This window comes from Mya arenaria, chromosome 13, assembly GCF_026914265.1.
Source record: "Mya arenaria isolate MELC-2E11 chromosome 13, ASM2691426v1".
Lineage (NCBI taxonomy): Eukaryota > Metazoa > Mollusca > Bivalvia > Myida > Myidae > Mya > Mya arenaria.
This window is the reverse complement of record NC_069134.1, coordinates 32,336,040-32,357,328: the sequence shown is the minus strand read 5'-3', so window position 1 is coordinate 32,357,328 and position 21,289 is coordinate 32,336,040. Positions and strand designations below refer to the sequence as shown.

At 34.2% G+C, this 21,289-nt stretch overlaps 1 protein-coding gene across 1 annotated transcript in view; it reads right to left on the bottom strand.

The window, feature by feature from the left end:
* LOC128212891 (helicase with zinc finger domain 2-like) overlaps nucleotides 1-10,258 on the bottom strand; it is a 376,344-nt gene extending 366,086 nt beyond the window's left edge. Inside the window, exon 1 of the mRNA XM_052918284.1 lies at nucleotides 10,251-10,258. Within this exon, the coding sequence (XP_052774244.1) occupies nucleotide 10,251 (1 nt within the window). The 5' untranslated portion in view covers nucleotides 10,252-10,258. The remainder of the gene's footprint in view (nucleotides 1-10,250) is intronic.
* Between the last annotated feature and the right edge of the window lie 11,031 nt (nucleotides 10,259-21,289).

The window sequence follows — 21,289 nt, the reverse complement described above, 5'->3', positions numbered from 1 at the left end:
CACCACTGGTTGCTGCAAAGCAAAATAACTCAATTGTGATTTATGCTAGCTTTTACATGAAAATGAGCCATCTACTACAAAACATATTGTTTGAATATTATTTTTATCTCACAGAAACGGCTGAATTCAGGTGTCAAATACAGACTGAAAAAGAATTTACGTATTCCGATTGCGAAGGCTATTTTAAATGTGCTATCAAATGGCATGGTTCATTGTAAGTCCTCTCATACTGAAATGTATGACTTGCATTGTATATTTAAATTTGTGCATGGTAAACACACCGAAAATTCGGTTTAAAGGCAGTAACGGAATGTTTTAAAAGTCATAATCACCCATATGCAATTTATGAATAGCATTATGTAGATTCTTCCTGTTAATGTCGATTTCTTCATGCTTCCTAGATGCAGGGATACCCGTATGCAGTTTATGAATTACATTATGGCGAGTCTTCCGTATAATGTCAATTTCTCATTGCTTCCATTATGCATGGATATTGCATGTTCTTCGTCACTGGCTATTTGTAACCAATAAATTATACTGGCACTTAACAGTTTAAATATAAAAACATGCACATCAATTTGCATAAAAAATTACTTAAAATGAGAAAATAAAGATATATCTATAAACATTTGTTTACATTCACAAGAACCTTGACGTACATAACATTTACAACATTTTTTAAGACATTCATAACATTAATGAAATCAACATAATGCTCTGCGTTCACGATATTGTCAATAGTCAAGACATTTGTACATATTTTGATATTTTTTTTCATGTTTCTCGTTTGTGATTGTTTGTTATAATGTTCTATGTCATTTGCGTTGACCCTGTGCCATTAAACGGGGATTATGTTTAAACCTTGACTACTGGACTTGTCTCTGTAGTAACGCATATAAATTTTCACATAATTTGCGACATACCCAACATCTGTGCCATTCGGTTATTCGCAACAATCACAATATTCGCCAATTATTTCAGTTCAAATATGCCGAACAACCAATACATTGACATTGAACAGATTAAGATTCGTATTCACAAGGCTTAACGTTGATAAATTACAGAGCGGTGTATTTGGTATCAGATTAGTAAGAACTAGAATAGCCAGATTTTGTCTTCGCTTATCTGCACAATAATTGACGTCAATTTATGAAATTTGTTTGCAGTCGTTTGTACGGTCTCATGGAGGGGTTACTTGAACAATGCACTCGATTTTAGTAGGAACTAGGTCAGATGAATGTTAAGCCTTTTATCAGGACGAAATGGTAATGCATGCTGTTAATCTAGTTGTGTAATCAAGTGCTCGTTCGCCGTGGAGCAAATATCAAAACATAAACACATCATGGTGTGTATATATGCGGTAAACATATTAGCCCAACACTTCTGACCGTTGTAGTCCTATTGAACCGCGATACTACACTTTTGATATAAAATACTGGAAATGACGAGATGCTTTGTTTAAACAATAGTTATTAAAAATGCCAATTTTATTTTTAAGATAAAAAAGCGAGTTAAGAAAAAACTAACTGCCACAATGGCAAAAATACGTTAAATATAAGTGATTTATGCACATTACGAAATAAGCATGATTGACATAAAGGTTTTGAAGTGCATAACCTGTCTCGCTTCTATCGCTCTGTCCAGCGTCTTAATACTAAGTCTTGTGTTTAGATTAATATGATATGTTATATTTATTGATTATACTATATTCGATATGTTCAAAGGTGTAGGCCAAATGTATGATGACGTAAGTGGAAACAATGCGTTTGAAATAGACACAATTGGAGAAAAACGAAACAAACGGAAACAAAGGAGAGATAACAAAAATAAAGGGACGGACGTGGACAGGTCAGGTGAATGGTATGATCAGGTTTGCTGTAGTTCAAATACATATATCAGAATCATTTTAGTTTTAATTTAGCGATTATGAACATGATTACATATCATTTTGTTTGTCCGGTAGGTTCTTCTCATGATCCTAACAATCTAACTTTGAAAGCCAAAGGATAACAAGATGTATTTGTGCATGGACAAATGAAAAAGAAAAAAGTTAGTAATTTTAGGATCTGATTGTATACTTTTGATACAGTTTTACTTCGACATGGATTTCTTCCGGTAGCGCATACTATATGTATATTGTAGATGTAGACGATCGTGGACAACAATAATGTAGATGAAAAATGTACGCACTTTGACCAAAAATTGAAGATGTCGTATCGCCCACACCGTATGGACTCAATGAATTTAGTTAATAAGCATATGTTGGTGAATTAACATCTTACCAAACAGGATAAGTTTTTACTGCCAGATTTTCTTTCGATATTCAAGGTCTTATACAAATTACAAATGCTGCCAGGCCTTCTGTGAGACGAATTTACGTGAGCAGGTACAGATGTCATCCCCAATGTCACTCAGATGTATTCATTTTCTGTCGGCCGTGCATGCAAACAACAAACACTTCAATTATCTGAATATATTTATTTATTTAGGAGCATTGCGTAAAAAGCATTGCGTAAGAAGCATTTCTCTTTACTCGGATTAAAAAGATGCATCCCTTTCGTAACATGATATGTAGTATGTCACCTACCACAATAATGCATCACATGTGTAATAATACATTATTGTGATTGAAATGCGCTTCCAACGACACCTACAATGATCTAAAGTAAGCTTCACAAGGTGATTAAAAATTAAACGAAAAATTAAAGAAACTGACTTATTTTGATAAGTTATTTGTTCTACTACGGGTTCGACTAAAGCACGCTAAGACGTCAAGCGAAAATTAACTTAATGATAAATATGAAACAATAACTACAAAGTAACGGCCAGCGCCTATAAATGGTTAACTTAAGTCGGGGCAACAATTGATGACTTTGATTGGCATACCAATGGTTTTAGAATGTCGGAGATGAAATCCCCGTTTCCGAGAAGGCTATAACAAAGTCGATGTGACTTATATATTGCTGAATTCTTCCTTAACTCTCGACTTTTATTTGCCGTACAGTTTGGTGAAATATCATGTAACGGGGGGATATATTTTTACACGTACTTTTTTCCGGCAACAATAACAACGCGAAACCCTGTCCTAATATAGCGGAAACTACAACACTTTTTTCCAGAGAAGCCAAAAGTTAGACCATCTGGTTGACTTAAGTCCATAATAAAGTAACAAAACCGAGACGTTATTATTTCAGAAGGTTAACATCTTTTTCGCAAAAAAAGTATAAAGCTTTGTTTTAGTTATACTATAGTCATGTTGCATTTAACTTAATTTTCTCTTTACGCGGCGATTGAAGCATAATGCCCAACGCGTTCTTCCACCGCGTTCCACCGCGTCGAGCAACCGCGATAAGCGGCGATGCAAAGTGTTCATTAACGGTTATTAAGGTAATTGAGGCAGCTGTCAATTTTCGGAAGGCGTTTTCTTTTGAATCCGTCCTATAAACTTAATTCTAGTCAGTTTTATTAAACTCATACAAACTCGGTCCGTTATCTAAAAATATTGGTTCGTCCTCAAAACGTAGTTTGATCTCTCAAAATTATGCTTTGCAACTGTGAAGGTATTAAGACGGTATTGTCACCTTTTTCGAAAACTCGCGGTAAGTCGCATCGCGGCGATTCGCCACGTGCATATTTTCGGAAGTCGTACGCAGTAGCAGAGCGTTGGCTACCGCGGATTATATCGCCATAATTTCCCGCGATGACGCAATCTCTCCCGCGTAGGCAACGCGTTTTTATTTTCAAAAACGCGTGGTTGGTAGTGTACGTGTCAAAATGAAAATGCTTCTTGTTCTCAAGCGCTCATCATACAGAGAATGACTGATTTAAATTGATAAATAATTTACTGTTAGTACACTTGTACTGGACCCGAGATTTTGTAAATTAATTCGGAAACCTTCATATTTGCTTTATTGGCATTGATAATCAAAACGGCGGCTGCAAATACGGAAATTGTAAGAACTAATAACTTGGAAAGAGTTTAATAACAGACTAATTTTGAAACTCATTTCTTGGAATTTACATTCAGAATTTCCAGTTTTAGAAATAATAATTTATCTATCTACTAATACAAAATTCAAAGTCAATTTTTACAGACCAATTATCTTCTTATGAAAATTTCTTGATAAAAACTAATTGAACAATGTAATATTCTGTTACTTCATCTCATAAAACCTCTATCAAAGGCTTATATCGGCCATTATTAGTCATTAAAATGTAGAGAGAGTCTTGGTATCTTCATAAAAACAATCATTCGATACAAGAATCAGTGTGGTTGAAGACGTTCATTGCGATCGTGTCGAACTAAATTACTTGTTCCTATTGATGTATAACTATTTTTGTTCATCATGCATATTATGCAAAGCTGTCAAAACTATATTCCTTCTTCTTGTCAAGTGCTTAACTATGACAGTACACCAAGTGATTAATAATTTACTGTTAGAACACATGTACCGGACTCGAAATGTCACATGTTTGTAAATATATTATATAGCCTTAAGACTCGCTTTATTGTCATCAAAGAAGGAGCTACAAATACTGTTACTGTTACTGTAATAACTTTAATACTATTCACTGTAATTTGAAAAAAAGCAATTATCAACAGACTAATTTTGAAACTTATTTCTTGAAATTTACATTCCGCTTTTCCCCTGGAAAAGCTACGCTGGTATTAAGAGTTAATCTGCAGTACACCTCATTATAACTTGGAAATAACTATCAAACATGAAACAAATTAATTTGAACATGTGAACGTAGATAAACTTGTCGTACAATGATGTCTGTAAGTGTTGATATATTTATATGGCTTTTCCTGGGTCAACATTTAAGAGTACACATGCAACCTTCTTGTGCACTTCGAATAGGCATTACCTGTGAAATAGGGCGAGCTGGAAATTTCCATCTGGCACCTACAATGAATACAAGAAGTTTATTCAAAAACTGAAAATGAATAAATTTCAATATCGCGATTTTAGAAGGACTGTTTTACGTTAAAATTGAACTTAAATGGGAACGCTTTATGAAGTCAGTAAATCCGACAAAATGAACCTTTTCCGCAAAATGTTAATATTAGAGGGTTGAACATATCTTGTAAAAAAAGCAAACAAAATAAGTATGCTTTCATTAATGTTTTTTTATCAAATTATATGGTTTAAATTACGTATGTCCATATTGCATTATATGCCTCGCACTGTATACGTAAATCCATGCATATTAAACACATTCAAATATTAATGTATTGGTTAATACAATAACGGAATGTCTTAAAACAGTTTAAAGACATAATCACCTGTATACAATATATAAATAACATCATGGCGAGTTTTCCCTTAAATGTCACGTTCTCACTGTAACCCAGATACAGGGAAAATACACATTCTTTACAGGCTATTTGCATACAAAAAGACAAAAATATTATACTGACACTTAGCACATTAAAAATAAAATAACATAATAAATTGACATAGCCATATGTTTAAAATGACGTTTAAGGCTTGACTGAGGAATTACAGAAAAAGAGAACCGAACGGTTTATTTGACATAAGATTTTGAAAAACGATTTTCCGTTAAAGCTTAGATAAAGAGACTTCAATGTCTGAGATATGCAGTCCTGCTTCAAGGAGTCTGTAAACTATGGGTCACTTAAACATTCCCTGGATACTTGACGGTATAAAAGTCAGCTGTGTTCAAATTATTCTACATCAATGTTATGAAGCAACTTTAATAGAAAGTTTCTACAATTTAAAAAGCGGCCCTTTACCATGCGAAACTAAAATAAATGTATCCTTAAGTACGGCTCTTACATCATTAAAGATAAGAGTCACAACATAATTAAATTTGACAGACCGTGAACATATTATTCAAGGCACCTGCGTTAATTGAAATGAGTCTTGTGGGATTCTGGTGAATCAAGAAGAGAAAAGAGACAGTTATAAACTGTTCAAAACCTTTATGGTGCTACAACAATTGCCTACGAAAATTTCAAACGGTAGTGCAGTCTATCCTCGATCGAGCATCGCCGTGTGGCTAGGGATTAATACGACTGAACACGATTTGTAATGCAATCGAGCGTTGAAACAGACTTTCGAACATTTGTTTAGGACATTCCCTAAGGCATACACACATCGTTGTTTTCATTTTCACGTCGTTGTACAATCGCAAGAATTCGTAATACAACCGTTGATCGTAAACATTCGTAAACGATAGCATATTTTGGCAATACGCTCCTGATTAACAACGATTCATGCCCTTGCGATATTTTGTAGGCTTACATGGCTGACCTTTTGACAGTGATTAAGTTAGTAAAAAAACACACACAAACTCCACTTATGCCTCAAAAACTGTAGTCAGATTTTATGAATTGAGCCGAGAATACACTACTGTATTTATAGATTTTGGGATTATGACATTATAACATAAGAAAGATATAATTAATTAATTTGTCTAAATGAATTACCTAGTTGTTAAAGCCACCATAGCCGTGACAAATGAGAGACGGAGAAATCGAGATCATTCCACAATTGGCAACCTAGCGACGTCTTATTCTGTCGCAAGTAACGACACAGCTTTAGAGGATGGAGTCTCTATTGAGTTTGTTAGACCATGTATTGTCGGGAGCGTTCTGTAATGAAATGAACCCTGAAAAAGGATTGAAAGAAAATCACTTCTGAAATAAAACCTAAATTAAATGGATAAATGTAAACCCTAAAATAATTATTGTATATTTGTCAACAGCACTTAGATTAGATAATGACTGTGCTGAGAGCGGGAAGTAGCTTTTAAAAGATAATTATGCCATGATGGTAAACTTCACCGACTGATCTATGATAGAATTAAGAACAATTCAAAATGTCAAACCTCACGGGACCTAATCTGAATATAGTTTAATGCTCATGTACAACTCCTTATTATTTTTTGTATAATTAACTAGTCTCCTGCCCAGGACCTGGATATCCGAATATCCGGTCATTTCAACCAGGGTATATCAAAATGCAATAAAAACTAGAAGTACAAGTCCAGTAGCCATTTATTTAACGTTGCTCCTGTTTAAAGGCACATGCTCGAAAATCTTTACTGAATAACTGTAGAATGTGTATGGTTAATGCCATTCGTTATTTTCATCGTTACCAATCATGTACTTGAAACATTGCATATGATATTTAGCATCTTCTGCGAAGAAAACGTAATTATGTAATCAAAGAAAATTAAACCCAATTCATTGCTCGTGATGATGTACTTTATTTTTTCATATGTGAATCGCCTAAATAAAATATATTCCTAGAAGGCTTCGGTTCAATTTATTCATCAGACCTTATAACGAGACGTAGATAAAAGATGTGTTATAATTCAATAAGCTGTCGATAATTGCCATGTCAAACATAATTGTGTTCTTTCAGCGTCTATCATCAGATTGAAGTTAAAATTCTAGCAATGCATATGAATGAAATCCCACAGAGAATTGATATAATTTAATACTTAAATATCGTGTTTAGTTACATTCTGCAACAGGACACACCTAAAGGAGTGGCTTAGTTGGACTGACAGGGGCTGGCACACATCGTATATTCTTAGCTTAGTTCTGCAACAGGACACGCCTAAAGGAGTGCCTTTGTCTGACCGACAGGTGCCGGCTCATATCGTGTATAGCTTAATTCTTCCATAGGACACACCCTAGAGGATTGGCTTTATTAGACTGACATGGGCTGGCACAAATCGTGTATACTTAGCTAGGTTTCTCAACAGAGCACACCGTAAGGAGTAGCTTTGTTGGACTGACAGGGGCTGGCACACATCGTATATACTTAGCTTAGTTCTGCAACAGGACACACCTAAAGGTGTGGCTTTGTTAGAAAGATAGGGGCTGGCACACATCATGTATACATATCTTAGTTCTTCCACAGGATTAACCTAAAGGAGTAACTTTGTTAGACCGACAGGTTCTGGCTCATATCGTGTAAACTTAGCGTTGTTCTGTCACAGGACACACATAAAGGAGTAGATTTGTTAGACTGTCTCTGTTTCATAGCGTATATACTTAGCTTAGTTCTGCAACAGGACTCACCTAAAGTAATGGCTTTGTTAGACTGACAGGTTTTGGCTCATTTCATAGATACTTAGCTTAGTTATGTCAAAGGAAACACCTGAAAGAGTGACTATGTTAGACTGACAGGTTCTGGTTTATGTCGTGTATCTTTAACTTAGCTCTGCCACAGGTCACACCTAAAGATGTGGCTTTGTTAGACTGATAGGGGCAGGCCACATCGTGTATACATCTCTTAGTTCTGTAACAGGACACACAAGGAGTGGCTAATATCGTATATATTATCTTAGTTCTGCCACAGGACACGTGTGAAGGAGTAGTTTCGTTAGACTGATAGGTTCTGGCACATACCGTTTATACTTAGTTAAGTTGTGCAACAGGACTGACCTAAAAGAGTGGCTATGTTTGACTGACAGGTTGTGGCTCATATCGTATATCCTTAGCTGAGTTCTGCAAGAGGACACACCTGAAGGAGTTGTTTTGTAAAACTGACATGTTCTTGCTCATATCGTTTATCCTCAGCTAAGTTCTGCAACAGGACTCACCTAAATGAGTTGCTTTGTTAGACTGATAGGTTCTGGTTCATATCGTGTATCCTCAGCTTAATTCTGTTACAGGACACACCTAAAGGAGTGGCTTTGTTAGACTGGCGGGGGCTGAAAGAGATCTTGTATACTCAGCTTTATTCTGCCACAGGACACACCTAAAGGAGTGGTTTTGTTAGACTGGCGGGATCTGAAACAGATCTTGTATACTCAGCTTAATTCTGTCACAGGACACACCTAAAGGAGTAGCTTTGTTAGAAAGGTTCTGGCTCATATAAGTTTTTATCTGATATATCATTATTTATTTTGGCATTTTACATCTTTAATTATAGCTTAATATATGTGTTTAAGAAACACTTTAATTGCGACAGTTCGTCCGAATTACTACTTTTAAAGTATTTTAATAATAATTTACGAGTAAAGCATATATTCATAATTCAATTCCCAACTTGTTGAAAAAGCCTTATAAACTTTCGCTAAATTCAAAATTTGATGACATAGAATGGATACTTTCCTTAAAAAACCAAAAGGTGAATGTCTAGTGAGATATCACAATTTTAGCACGATCTTTGATATTTTCATATATAACATGTGAGCTGAATACAGATATATGTTTAAGAAAACAATACACGAAAAACCACGAATAGACGCATTAAAAGTCAACGTTTTTTTAGAAGACATTTCTTAATACGGAACTGTCTTGGGTGTAAATATATGAGCAAATTCAAAGTTTTTACAACACATAAAAACGTTGGAGCAAGCTATCCTGTTTTTGTTGTTTTAGTTTTAAATATTTTGTAACATATCCATATCTCGTAAATCTCTGATACTCAAAAAGTAGTCTGTGAAAACTATTCAATTTAGTGACGTGTTAAAGATCACCAGACAGACTTTAAGAATTGGTTCGCTCAAATACGTTTGTTAAATTTGTTAAGACTTTTGGTAATGAAACTCAGTAACAGTATGTATTTATCACAAACATTCACCGTCTTCATGCTCCAGTCGTAGTTGACTTCTGCTTGTTCCTGTTTTTTTGCATTACTGCGGCGAAAGAGCAAAGATGCGATACATGCGCATAGTTGCAGGGCAAACATCTGCCAATGCGCCAAGAGTTGGTGCGAAAATGCGCCATGTGACGCGGAAACAATGCAAAGTTCTAACGAGACACATTTCGTTCACCGCCATATCCAGATTCTGTTTTTTCGTCCCGACACTTTCTCGCCACACCTCTTGACGTATTTTCGCAGTATCGCCGCATTAAGTCGAATATACAATTTAGTGCCACAGTTCAAAAGAAATCATGCCGCAGGTGGATCTATGAACCTTTTAAACAACGAAAGGAACAGAGAAAGGAACAAAATAGCATGCATAGATAAATGCAGGTAGATGCAATTACAACCTCGAATCTATCCCACAATTTATCAAATGTCTCTCTTATTTAGAATTCAAAGAGGAGTTAATATCAGTTATGACCATACGTGTTATTTCAATACGAGTTATCCATTATTATTTACGTCAAAGATTCGTAAAAACGTTCACAAACTAATGCCTTTTATCGATTTATAGATGCCGTAGACATCATCCCCTTTCATAGATGGAGAAAAAAAGTGATCCTTTCATTTAAGTAAACTAAGAAATGTGTGAAGCACATCTGTTCGTCTTTCCACTCAAATTCAAGCCACAAATCTACAAACACTTTTTCGTAAACAAGACGCATAGATCAAGACATTGACCTGGCCGTTTTGAATTAATTTTTGTATACCCCCTTCTTTAACGACTTAAATGAAACAACTTTTTTCAACTGTCACAACGACGATGTCGGACACTTTGTTACTTGCAACCATCAATTTACGGATACATCTTTGAAATGAACAAAAAACTCTGCCAAGAAATTGATGAATCAATATGTCGGAGGTTGTTTCATTTATATTCAAATTTATGTTATCGTTATTCGTTTGACATTAAGACAAGCTGTAATTAATATTTGAACCACGCGATCAGACACAGCAAAACATTTTTAACGGCTTACTTAAATAACATTAAAATATCAACTTATTTAAAAACACGTATTGAAATAACTCATTTGTAAGTTTTAACATTATCCTATTTTTTTATTAACTGTGCCGCTACATGCTGCATACACTGTTACTGTGACGCCGTAGTTCTGACATATTCTAAAATGTTTATACTCTGTTCTTACAAAACACTCTATGATTTTGCTCATTCGAGACGAAGCATGTGCCAGTTGCAAGTGGCGTACATTATGTTATAAAACGTAGCTTAATTTCGTTTATATTCTTACTTCGTACGTCACCAATGTTTCTGAACAGGGCCATCGTTTTGCACAATAATACTTGTATGTAAAGATGACGATATTTAAAAAAACAACAAACACAAACATACCTTAAAACATAGATAATTTACTTATTAGATATTATTAAGTACAAATGTTTCAGTGAACGTAAGAAAGTGGTATACGCATGTCCTCAATTTTGAGGTTTGTTAAATTTTTAATTGTTTGACCATCTTTCCGCTAAAACATATCTTAACGGATTATACAACAAAGTAATAAACCATTAATGTTGATAGCTTCAAAGGGAATATATACTGAATCTCCATCGTCATCATAAAAATGCCGTCTTCATGGTGATAATCAAGTGAACACACTAGAAATCTCCACATTAAATGGAAACAGTCGTTTTTAATATTCCGTTAAGAAAACGGAAAAAGACTTTGCCTGCAGGCGAATGTATTGAATATGACCAGACAATTGTAATGGAAAACAGATCAGTTCAAAAACATCACTAGGTCAGCAGTAACGTTTTTGCAACTTTGTATGGTAAAACCTTAACCGTTCGGTAAATTACAGAGAAATGGAATCGCACGCAATATTTGACATTCGATTAATAATGATGAGGACAGGGATTTTCTGTACAAGCTGTTTTGAAGAATAATTGACAACACACTCCGTTTAGCCCTTAATCAAATTTCAAGTACCTTGGAAGTATGGAACACTGGATGCTCTGGGTACTAGTTGCCATACGGTCAACTTTGTGTTCATCTTTAAATTCTGAAGTAATTAATGCCTGCCTATTATTACGCGGTCTTTTAATCAGGTATGCAACCGTTCGACATGCATAAAGCAAATATTCATACAACGTTTATTTATATAAAGATATCGCCATCATGAAATAATGTCTTTATATATCTTTATATCACTAGTGTACTAACTATCTAAGAGTTGTGACGGTACGTCATTAATAACTAGCGTTGAAAATGGCCACGCTATATAGTGACTTTTTATGTAATCAGCGTTGTTAAATGGCTAATAAGTATTTTTATAGTATAAATGTACTTCAACATTCGTAGACATTCAAAAGAAATATGTAAAACTCATTTTCTAAAATGCAAACAACCCGCATAATAAATAACGTATTAACTGACCACTCATGCGAGATCTTCTATGTGCCTAGTGCGGGAAACTAAGCTAGTACGTCAGTTTATTTTTTCTTTGCTAGATAAGTTAAAGAACGTTGCGAGTGAATAAACAAAAATAAAACCGTCAGAAATGAGTGCATTTTTGTCTTCACAGTAAGCACTGTATTAACCAGGTCACACAATAAATGTACAATACATTCATAACGTATTTGATACAACAAATATATTCAAATCATTTTATCATATTTATAGTTGTCCTTGTTTTGAAGTTTTCATTTCACAATTTTAAAGATTTTACAGAAGTATAAATGGAAGTTTTCCGCTTCTGTGGGTTTATCCATTTAATATGTGAACTTTGTTCGGATCGAAAGTTAACTTCATTTCTGAGGCAGAATAACATTTCCTTTTGCATCTTTTCAAATCTAATTTAAGACCTGTTTGCATTGGCAACACTTTCCGAGAACAACAATAACGGTTTATATTTAGTTAGGTTAATTAGGTTTATCAAATAAGTTAAGACATAAAGTAATACAACTAAATAACAATATATGTTAATCGCAACAGTTCATCACTCTCACGACCCTTCATTGATCAATGACCTCGAAGTCTTCACACTTTATATTACGTAGTATATTAATCTCGTTAATGCCGATCTTATATTTAATTCTGTATGTTTCCAAAGGGCGTCTATAATCAGTTAAACCACAACATTTCATTTGAGACAAGGAAGTCTTAAAACCAATGTTTATATGCCAACCAGATTGCTGAAGCGCTCATGATTCCAAGGCGGTGGCCCCAACATTTATTGATAAATACGACTTTTAATTACTGGCTATTGGTCACGTCCCTTTAGTTGGAATTGTATTGATACTACTTTATAGCCGTTTAAAAGTAAAAAAGCTAAATAATAATAAATATTATCCAAAGTGAGCCTTTTAAGTCTGATGACAAAATAAGCAGTTTAAAAGTTAGAGAAAGAAAACTTTTACCTTTGACAAATCAGATTTTGACTACTTAATACGAATGATATAGTAAACTAACGCTAGTGGTATATGAATAATTGAAACGTTCATTATCATGTTTGATAATTTTTGCACTGTTCGACTACATTGCCTCTAATCTGTGGCATTACAAAATATAAGACCATTTTCTTAATCTATAACCGTACTATTCTATTAGCAAATACATCATGGCTTCAATAGCATTACATACTGAATGACACTCGTAATCCTTAAGATGTCACCTTAATGAAGATGGCACATGGATTGTTATGTTTTCGATAGAAAGATGCAGCACTTAATACTTCCTTTATTTTGTTTCAATGAACATGTCCAAGTTCTTATCCTACAAATATTGTTCATCGTTGATAAAATACTTTTCAGGATATATTTATTTTTATGAACTTCTAGCAGTCTGTAATAAAATTAACCGGTGACTTTACTGACCAAGATCAATTCAACATTATTCCTGGCCATGTGAACATTGACCATACCAGCGCAATACATCATGAAATAAGTAAAAAAAAAATTTTTTTTTTGGGGGGGGGGGGGAATGCACGGCCATTACAGGCCACAGATTATCTTCAATGATCACCTCGTACATATTCCGGTTACTTTCGCTAAAGTGCATCCACCATGCCAACAACAATTATAACAAGAACGGTAAGATATTTTAGTGTTTAGTTACTGTTTGACGTAAATTTTTTATTGACCTACTATCTTTAAATTTCTTCCAAACTGATGAAGTTGTACTTTATTGCTGTGTAATGTCATTTAAATTTCTGAAGTTTAAATGCATTGTTATAAAAACACAATAACATTTTTGTCTCACCTCTCAATTTTGGGCCTATCCGACCCATTTCAAATGTACCGCAAACAGAACTTAAAAAATATGTTTGACCGAAAGGAATCAATCCATATATAACTAAGAAAAACAAGTATAGTTATTTAAAACGACCATCAAAGAAAATCCAAATGTGCTGTCATATTAAGCGCGACATCACACCTAAACGACAACGATAATGTTTTGCTCTCTACACTAGAACGTGGCTGAGAAGTGATGTTTGTCTAACCCCTCGTTAAAAGTCATGCTGAATTGTTTTAGAAAATACATAATATCTTACTCTCTTATAATTTTGAAACCCCTTAATATGTGCTCCAGCGACGATTTTACTTTGCAATTTGTCAGTTTCTTCCATATTGTACATCTCCCAGTTAATGACTGATATTCATTTCATACATAAGAGAATACTCCGTTTTATTAATATTCAACTGAAATGTTAACAAGACGACGAAAAGAGATGACTTGAATTAAATAAAGTTTCTTTAACTCCCTTGTTAAAACCAATCTTGTCATTTTGAACGTTTAACTTTGTATGATAGGAGTTTCTGTCAATGCTCTTAAGTCAAAACCGACAGTGAATAGCTATAATGTAATACATACACGTTCAAGCACACGTGTAATTGAACTGGTGCCTATTATAAACTTTGAAAAAAATTAATCGAGTATCAGCAAGCATACAATCATAAGTTTTAAGTACAAACTCGCAGCTGCAACGATAACAGCTGTAGCTACGCGTACAAGTTCACGTCCAGGTAGTGTTTATAAACCTCTCGTCTGTTGGTACGTCCAATAATCGGTCAGCCTGTGATCATAACGAAACGATAGCTCGTTGGATTGATGAGTTATCATGTTCAGTTGTGAGACAGGAATAGTATTATCTGATATTTTTTGAATTCGTCATTCCATTAACATCAAATATATTATTATGAGTACATTTCACCTAGACAAGTAAGTCTGTTAACCTGATGAAATCCGTTTCGAGTTAAATGATGTTGGTATTGTATATGACTTCCTATAGTTCGGCTGTGGCACTTATGTTATGTTAAATATAGTTTATGTTTAGTACGTCTTAAGACTTTTACAGACTCCACAAAAATGCCTGTGCTGTTTAAATTATTTTATTTCTTGAAGTTGAGAACAAATAACGACAAGTCGAAACAGTTTTTCTGCTTAATAATTTGACCTTGCAAAGATTTATTTGGAACAATAACGTAAAAGAGACATTTTCTCTTGGCTTTTTTAAAAAAAAGATCGAATATCCCGCATATGTTTCTATTTTCTTAAAAGCCGGCAACAGCTTCAACCTAGTGACAGTAAAAAGCCTAGTAATAAGTTAATGCTGCAAAGCATATGTCCATGCTGGAACGCCGTATCTAGAAATAAGAAATTATAAGGACAGTCCGAATGCGCATAAGGCGATAAGCATTGAATATAAATTTATTCGTGGTTTGTCTGTTATGAACAAAATAACCATGTTAAATTGATCATATACACAGAGTATTGCAAAAGTTGTGTTTTTCTTTATCAAGTCAAGAATTGCAAACAATTTCCGATGTAGCATTTTCTTTCGAAAGTAAATACCAATAACAACAAGTGGGCGAACAAAGAATGAGAGTACAATAAAGCTATCAGCAGAGAAGCTGCTTTATCGGATTTATTAATGTCGGTACGTTAAAAATCCAAGAAGAGTAAATAATGACCTTTTATTTGCTCTTCTACACGTTCTGTTTTATAGCAAGCAATAACGTAAATAACAAATATAAGAACAAAGTTGTTGCATGTTTCACTTAGAATATAACTGCATTCAGTATCTCATTTTAAAAGACTGACATGTTATATTAAAAGACCTCTGTTTTGGTTAGTATTTAGTTTGTTCAGACCTCTCAAGTGATTTTGAACCAGGACTTTCGTCCGCGGTGAATATCACTTGACATATCAACAACCTACATATTGACCTTTAAGGAGGATTTATACTTTCGACAAGAAGCAGCTATATGCATGATGACGTATTTAACGCTATTGTGATAACAAAATTACTTATGTTCATCGTATAGATAAGGCCTTCCTGAGTGTTGAATAATAACTTAAGAGCCGCTTTCAAGTGCTTGTTAGTTAATTGTTAGAACACATGCACACGTGGTAAATAGTTAACGGTTACTATAGTGCACATGTACACGAGTGTCACAAATTATATGGAAATGTCACAGGCTCAGAATTCACTCGCTTTAATGCCACAATGACAAAATTGTAACTACACATACTGTGGACTTACATCATCGTTAAGTAGTTTGTAAAGCTGTCTGTAATTAAATGTTCTCAAAATTTAATACTTTGATGGTTAAATCAATACATTTATATTCTATACTACTGATAGAAAAACCACCATATTTCATTTGTAGCGGAAATCGGTATAAATGTTTTTGTTTCAAATTGCATGAATAGGGTATTATTTAAAGGTACGATTTTCAGGTACATTCTTTCATAAATGTTTTGCAAGTGTAAGATTTCGAAGTGATAATATAAAACCATATTGAAAATACATTAATTTTAGGAATATTAATCTATTTAATACAATTAGTATGGAGTACAGCGCTATATTAACCAGAAATGAATATTATGTCGATGTATTTTCTGTACATGTCCATGTTGTCCTCCTCGTTGCATTCCATAACATATTGGTATATTGTAGAAGGAGCTAAGAATGTGATTGGAAATTGTCTTTACAGTGGTGTCTGTCTTGACAACGGTGTCTATCTTCATACCGACGTCTGTCATCACACACGTGTGTCTTCTAACCGGTGTCTGCCGTCACACAGATGTGTCTTCAAACAGACGTTGTTTTTTTTCTTCATTTTCTGTCAACCTATATCTTGTGTAAGAATATTTGTTGCGAAATGTTTGTTTAAATCCAAATATATCCCTCTTCTGTTCTGTTGTTTTAAATGCAGCTGCTGCTGGGCCATCTAAGAAAAATATATATCATTATAAAATAAATAGTATTCTTCTAAAACGGAGTGCGCTTTCACAGTCTTAACAGATGTGCTTGATTCAACAAAGTTTACTTTTTTTTATTTCCGTAAATTTGAAACCGTCTACTGGGTTCACCGTTTTATCTAACTATGCTTTATTGTTTGTTTATTTCAATTTATCAGGGTCTGCCCACGTCCATTGGTTGCATTATGGCTTGCCATTCGCCGTCACGAAACAGCAACAACAATTGTGTTTCAATGCCATACCTCCCACGAGATAACAGTTGTTATTCCCAGTCATTTCAATATATTAAAATGGTGCGATACAGGTGTTTGCGAAAAAAAACACTTGGTTCTTTTTACTGCTATTTGTAAAGCACCGACATGCAAGATACAACTTGTCTGGGCTTAACCAAGACATAATCTTTTAGGTACAACTCTATATTGGCGAGCGCTAGGCAAGCGAGATGACATATTTAAGTTTTAAACGTCTTTCGGTTTGACGCGGTCGGGGATCGAATCTGCGACTCTCCGCACGCGCAGCGAGCGCCCTACCACCGAGTTATCGGCGCGGTCATGCTTTGATTATGCTTGTATTCTGTCGACATACTCCATTTATGTATCAAACGTTTGTTGTTTATATTGGCACTGATACATTAAAGTTATTTTATTCATTTCCCATTGTAGAGTAAAATAGACAATTATGGATATTTGGGATTATGCGTGTAAACTTAACATCTTTAGTGTTTTAAATAAATAACGCCGTCGAGAAAAAGGCGTTTTAATTGCTCATATTAGTTTATGCCTACAATTTAATAAATGAAGAAAGAATAAAATGTCAGAGACCTTTCGGTTCTATTTACTTGCGAGTCTGCAGCAAGTGCAATAGCAGTGGCAGTGCCTACAATTTAATAAATGAAGAAAGAATAAAATGTCAGAGACCTTTCGGTTCTATTTACTTGCGAGTCTGCAGCAAGTGCAATGGCAGTGGTAGTGCCTACAATTTAATAAATGAAGAAAGAATAAAATGTCAGAGACCTTTCGGTTCTATTTACTTGCGAGTCTGCAGCAAGTGCAATGGCAGTGGCAGTGCCTACAATTTAATAAATGAAGAAAGAATAAAATGTCAGAGACCTTTCGGTTCTATTTACTTGCGAGTCTGCAGCAAGTGCAATGGCAGTGGCAGTGCCTACAATTTAATAAATGAAGAAAGAATAAAATGTCAGAGACCTTTCGGTTCTATTTACTTGCGAGTCTGCAGCAAGTGCGATGGCAGTGGTAGTGCCTACCATTTAATAAATGGAGAAAAAATAAAATGTCAGAGACCTTTCGGTTCTATTTATTTGCGAGTCTGCGACAAGTGCAATGGCAGTGGCAGTGCCTACAATTTAATAAATGAAGAAAGAATAAAATGTCAGAGACCTTTCGGTTCAATTTACTTGCGAGTCTGCAGAGTCCACGAATGACCGTGAAGTTTCCATATTGAGTTTAAGACATCAAACTCGAGTATGACAATGAATTATCAGTGGAAACAATGGGAATTATAAACAATTAACTCCATAACATTACCACCTTGCGGTAAGACATGTTAACTTCAACGCAGTATCAAGGAGGAGTACTTAAAGTATAGTGCCAGTGCCAGTATACGATAAAAGGTCAAATTTAATATTCAAAATACCCACGTTTCAAAGAACAAATGGCAATGTAAACACTGAACTAAAATAAAAATAAAAATATGTAAATTTAGTTCCATCCAACCCAAGAATTGCTTCGCTTTACTGTGTTAGTTCCCTAAAACAACAGGTTTGAGATCAGTATACGTTATGTAAAAACATACTGTTAAACACTTACATCAATAACATACGAAACAACGTTTGTCAAGTATTTTGCAAAAGCTAATCTGAAAGCTGTAAACAAAAATCCAAAAGTTATTAACATTTATTTCCCTACTAATATTTAGTTACTATCAATGATCCTTATATGATGGACACTGGCCTAACCCGTCTGTACTATTGGAACAGCGCTTAGCCCTGGCCTAGAATGCCAAGATGTGAAATCTACTAAGTATCCAGCTATGATCTATCTATGGTAGGTCTGGTCCACTTAATATATTTAATGTCTTTAAAAGATAATACATGACTTAATTAGTGTCGCATGCTAGGGCATATCAGTATACATCGCATTGTTTTAATTTCCGTGACGCTATATCAGAGCAGAATACTTTTTACTTATTGCTCACACGATATACATTTCTCAGCATTGAATGACATATAAGAATAAGCCTAAGTAAACTCTTATACTAGCATGATTTATTCAACAGTTCAAGAACGATAAGAAATTTGAATTGCAATATTTGTCGACTGCTTTCTTATAGCTAGTGTGGAATTTTACAGTGTCTTTTTTGTATGATTGAACCGTGTGATTAATGTCATTGGAATTATTTATCAAATGACTGAAGGTCCTGAGAGGTTCTGCGCATTGCATATACTGTCCCATGGTAATGTCATAAGTCAAATGAACACACGTCATACAATACATGAACTTGAACTTTTATCTAAAATGTTTTATAGAAAGGAACGGTGATGATAATAATAACCATTGTAACACACTAACTCATTTGTAGTTTCTCTTTGAAATGGAATTTTCATGAAGGTAACTTTGCCCTTTAGGGATATCGACGTCTGTCATAGCAATAAGTTTACCATAAATAATCAATTTTGTTTATATGTTATCACATAAAAGTTTCGTTTAAAACAAACACGTTCTAGTTAATAAACATGTAAAGATTACAGTTTTGAGCCATTTTAGAATCTGAATAACATACTGCCTTACGTTTACTTACATTTAACATTAATAAATCTACTTAGAAAAGTATTATTTATAATGATATAAACCAAAGAACGGCTCAAATATGCTCATCATAATTTACAAGATCATCGTTTAGTAAGTATTGTTTATCGATATCGGCAGCAGACTAACACACCATCAGAAAAAAACCCACACGAACCCTCAACCAGGGGCACTACCTCATGGCAAGTCAAACAGGTTGATGGGACTCGTTTCTTGCCAGAGAAGCGACTTGATTGTGCTTCATACCACGGTTCAGCTGTCTTAACAATAGAGCGTAAATAAATTCGTGTAAACTAAACAAACGTGAAATATAAGTCTCTGACAATGAGATGTTACCCTTTAATACTTTCCATTGTTAACGTTTAATATATTTCATAATTAAGATGATAACTTTCAATACATTTCATTAGTAAAACGTTATCTTTTAAAACAGTTCCTCATCAAGATTTCATAATATTTAAAGTCTTGCATATTGAACACATTAAACTATGGATTTGTAAATACAATAACCGAATGCGTCTGAAGCCATAGTGAATTTATGAATAATATCCTAGCGGATTTTCGTTCTTATGTCACGTTCTCACTACAATCCTAGATGCAGGGATAATGTATAACATGCAATACGAACATAATATTATTCTGGCACTTTACGGTTTAAAAATCCCACCTAAAATCTAAAAATTGACCTCGTCCTATTAAATAAGGTTTTTAAGGCTTAACTGAAGAACAGTAAAACGGTACGATTGATATCAGATTAGGAAAAGCGATATCCCGTTTCAGCAGTATATTGACGTCAATGTCTGAGCAATGTTTGAAGACCTGCTTCAATGAATTTGCAAAATATGGGCCAAATAACTTGTTATTTGTTTCTATTAGAAGTAAGCTTGTTTTCAGTTGATTTAATAAGATTGTTTTTTTTTCTATGAAAAACAAATTCATATACGTTGATGAAGCAATAATGCCATTAACGCAATAGCATGATAAAGAATATATTGGTTTTAAAATTATATTTGAGCCACAATTTACTTGTGATATATTGAGGAGATCCGTGAGCACTATTTGTACACATACAAATCTTGAAATATGTACATTGACTTAATGAAATGACGGTGACCATAATTTCAAATCCGTAATGGATGGACGGTATTTAATGACGTGCATTAGTCAAAATTATGAGCAACCTTAAATTTGCTTTGTGTATAACCAGGGGTACGAATAATATTTATATACTGGAAACTCATGCATAATGTTTGTCATTATCTTTATTTAGTTTCTTCAATTGCTTAAATCTAACATTTTAATTTATATAATAAATACCAAGACTGAATGCTTCATTCGTTATCTTTGTTCTGCATGAGAATCGAACTAAATAAAAACAAACAGCGTGGTTAAAAAATGTACACTCTTTCATAATTAATATGCTCTAACACTTATTCAATAAGCATTTTCTGTACGGTAATCACTGGATTAACGGTTCTCACGTGATGATGGTCAAAATCACGTGACCATTTTTTTCAATATTTCAAAGATTTACACTCAAACATATGGCAATATTGCGCAGAATCTTGCTAAAGCTAACAATGTTGATAACGCAATCTGTTTTGCAC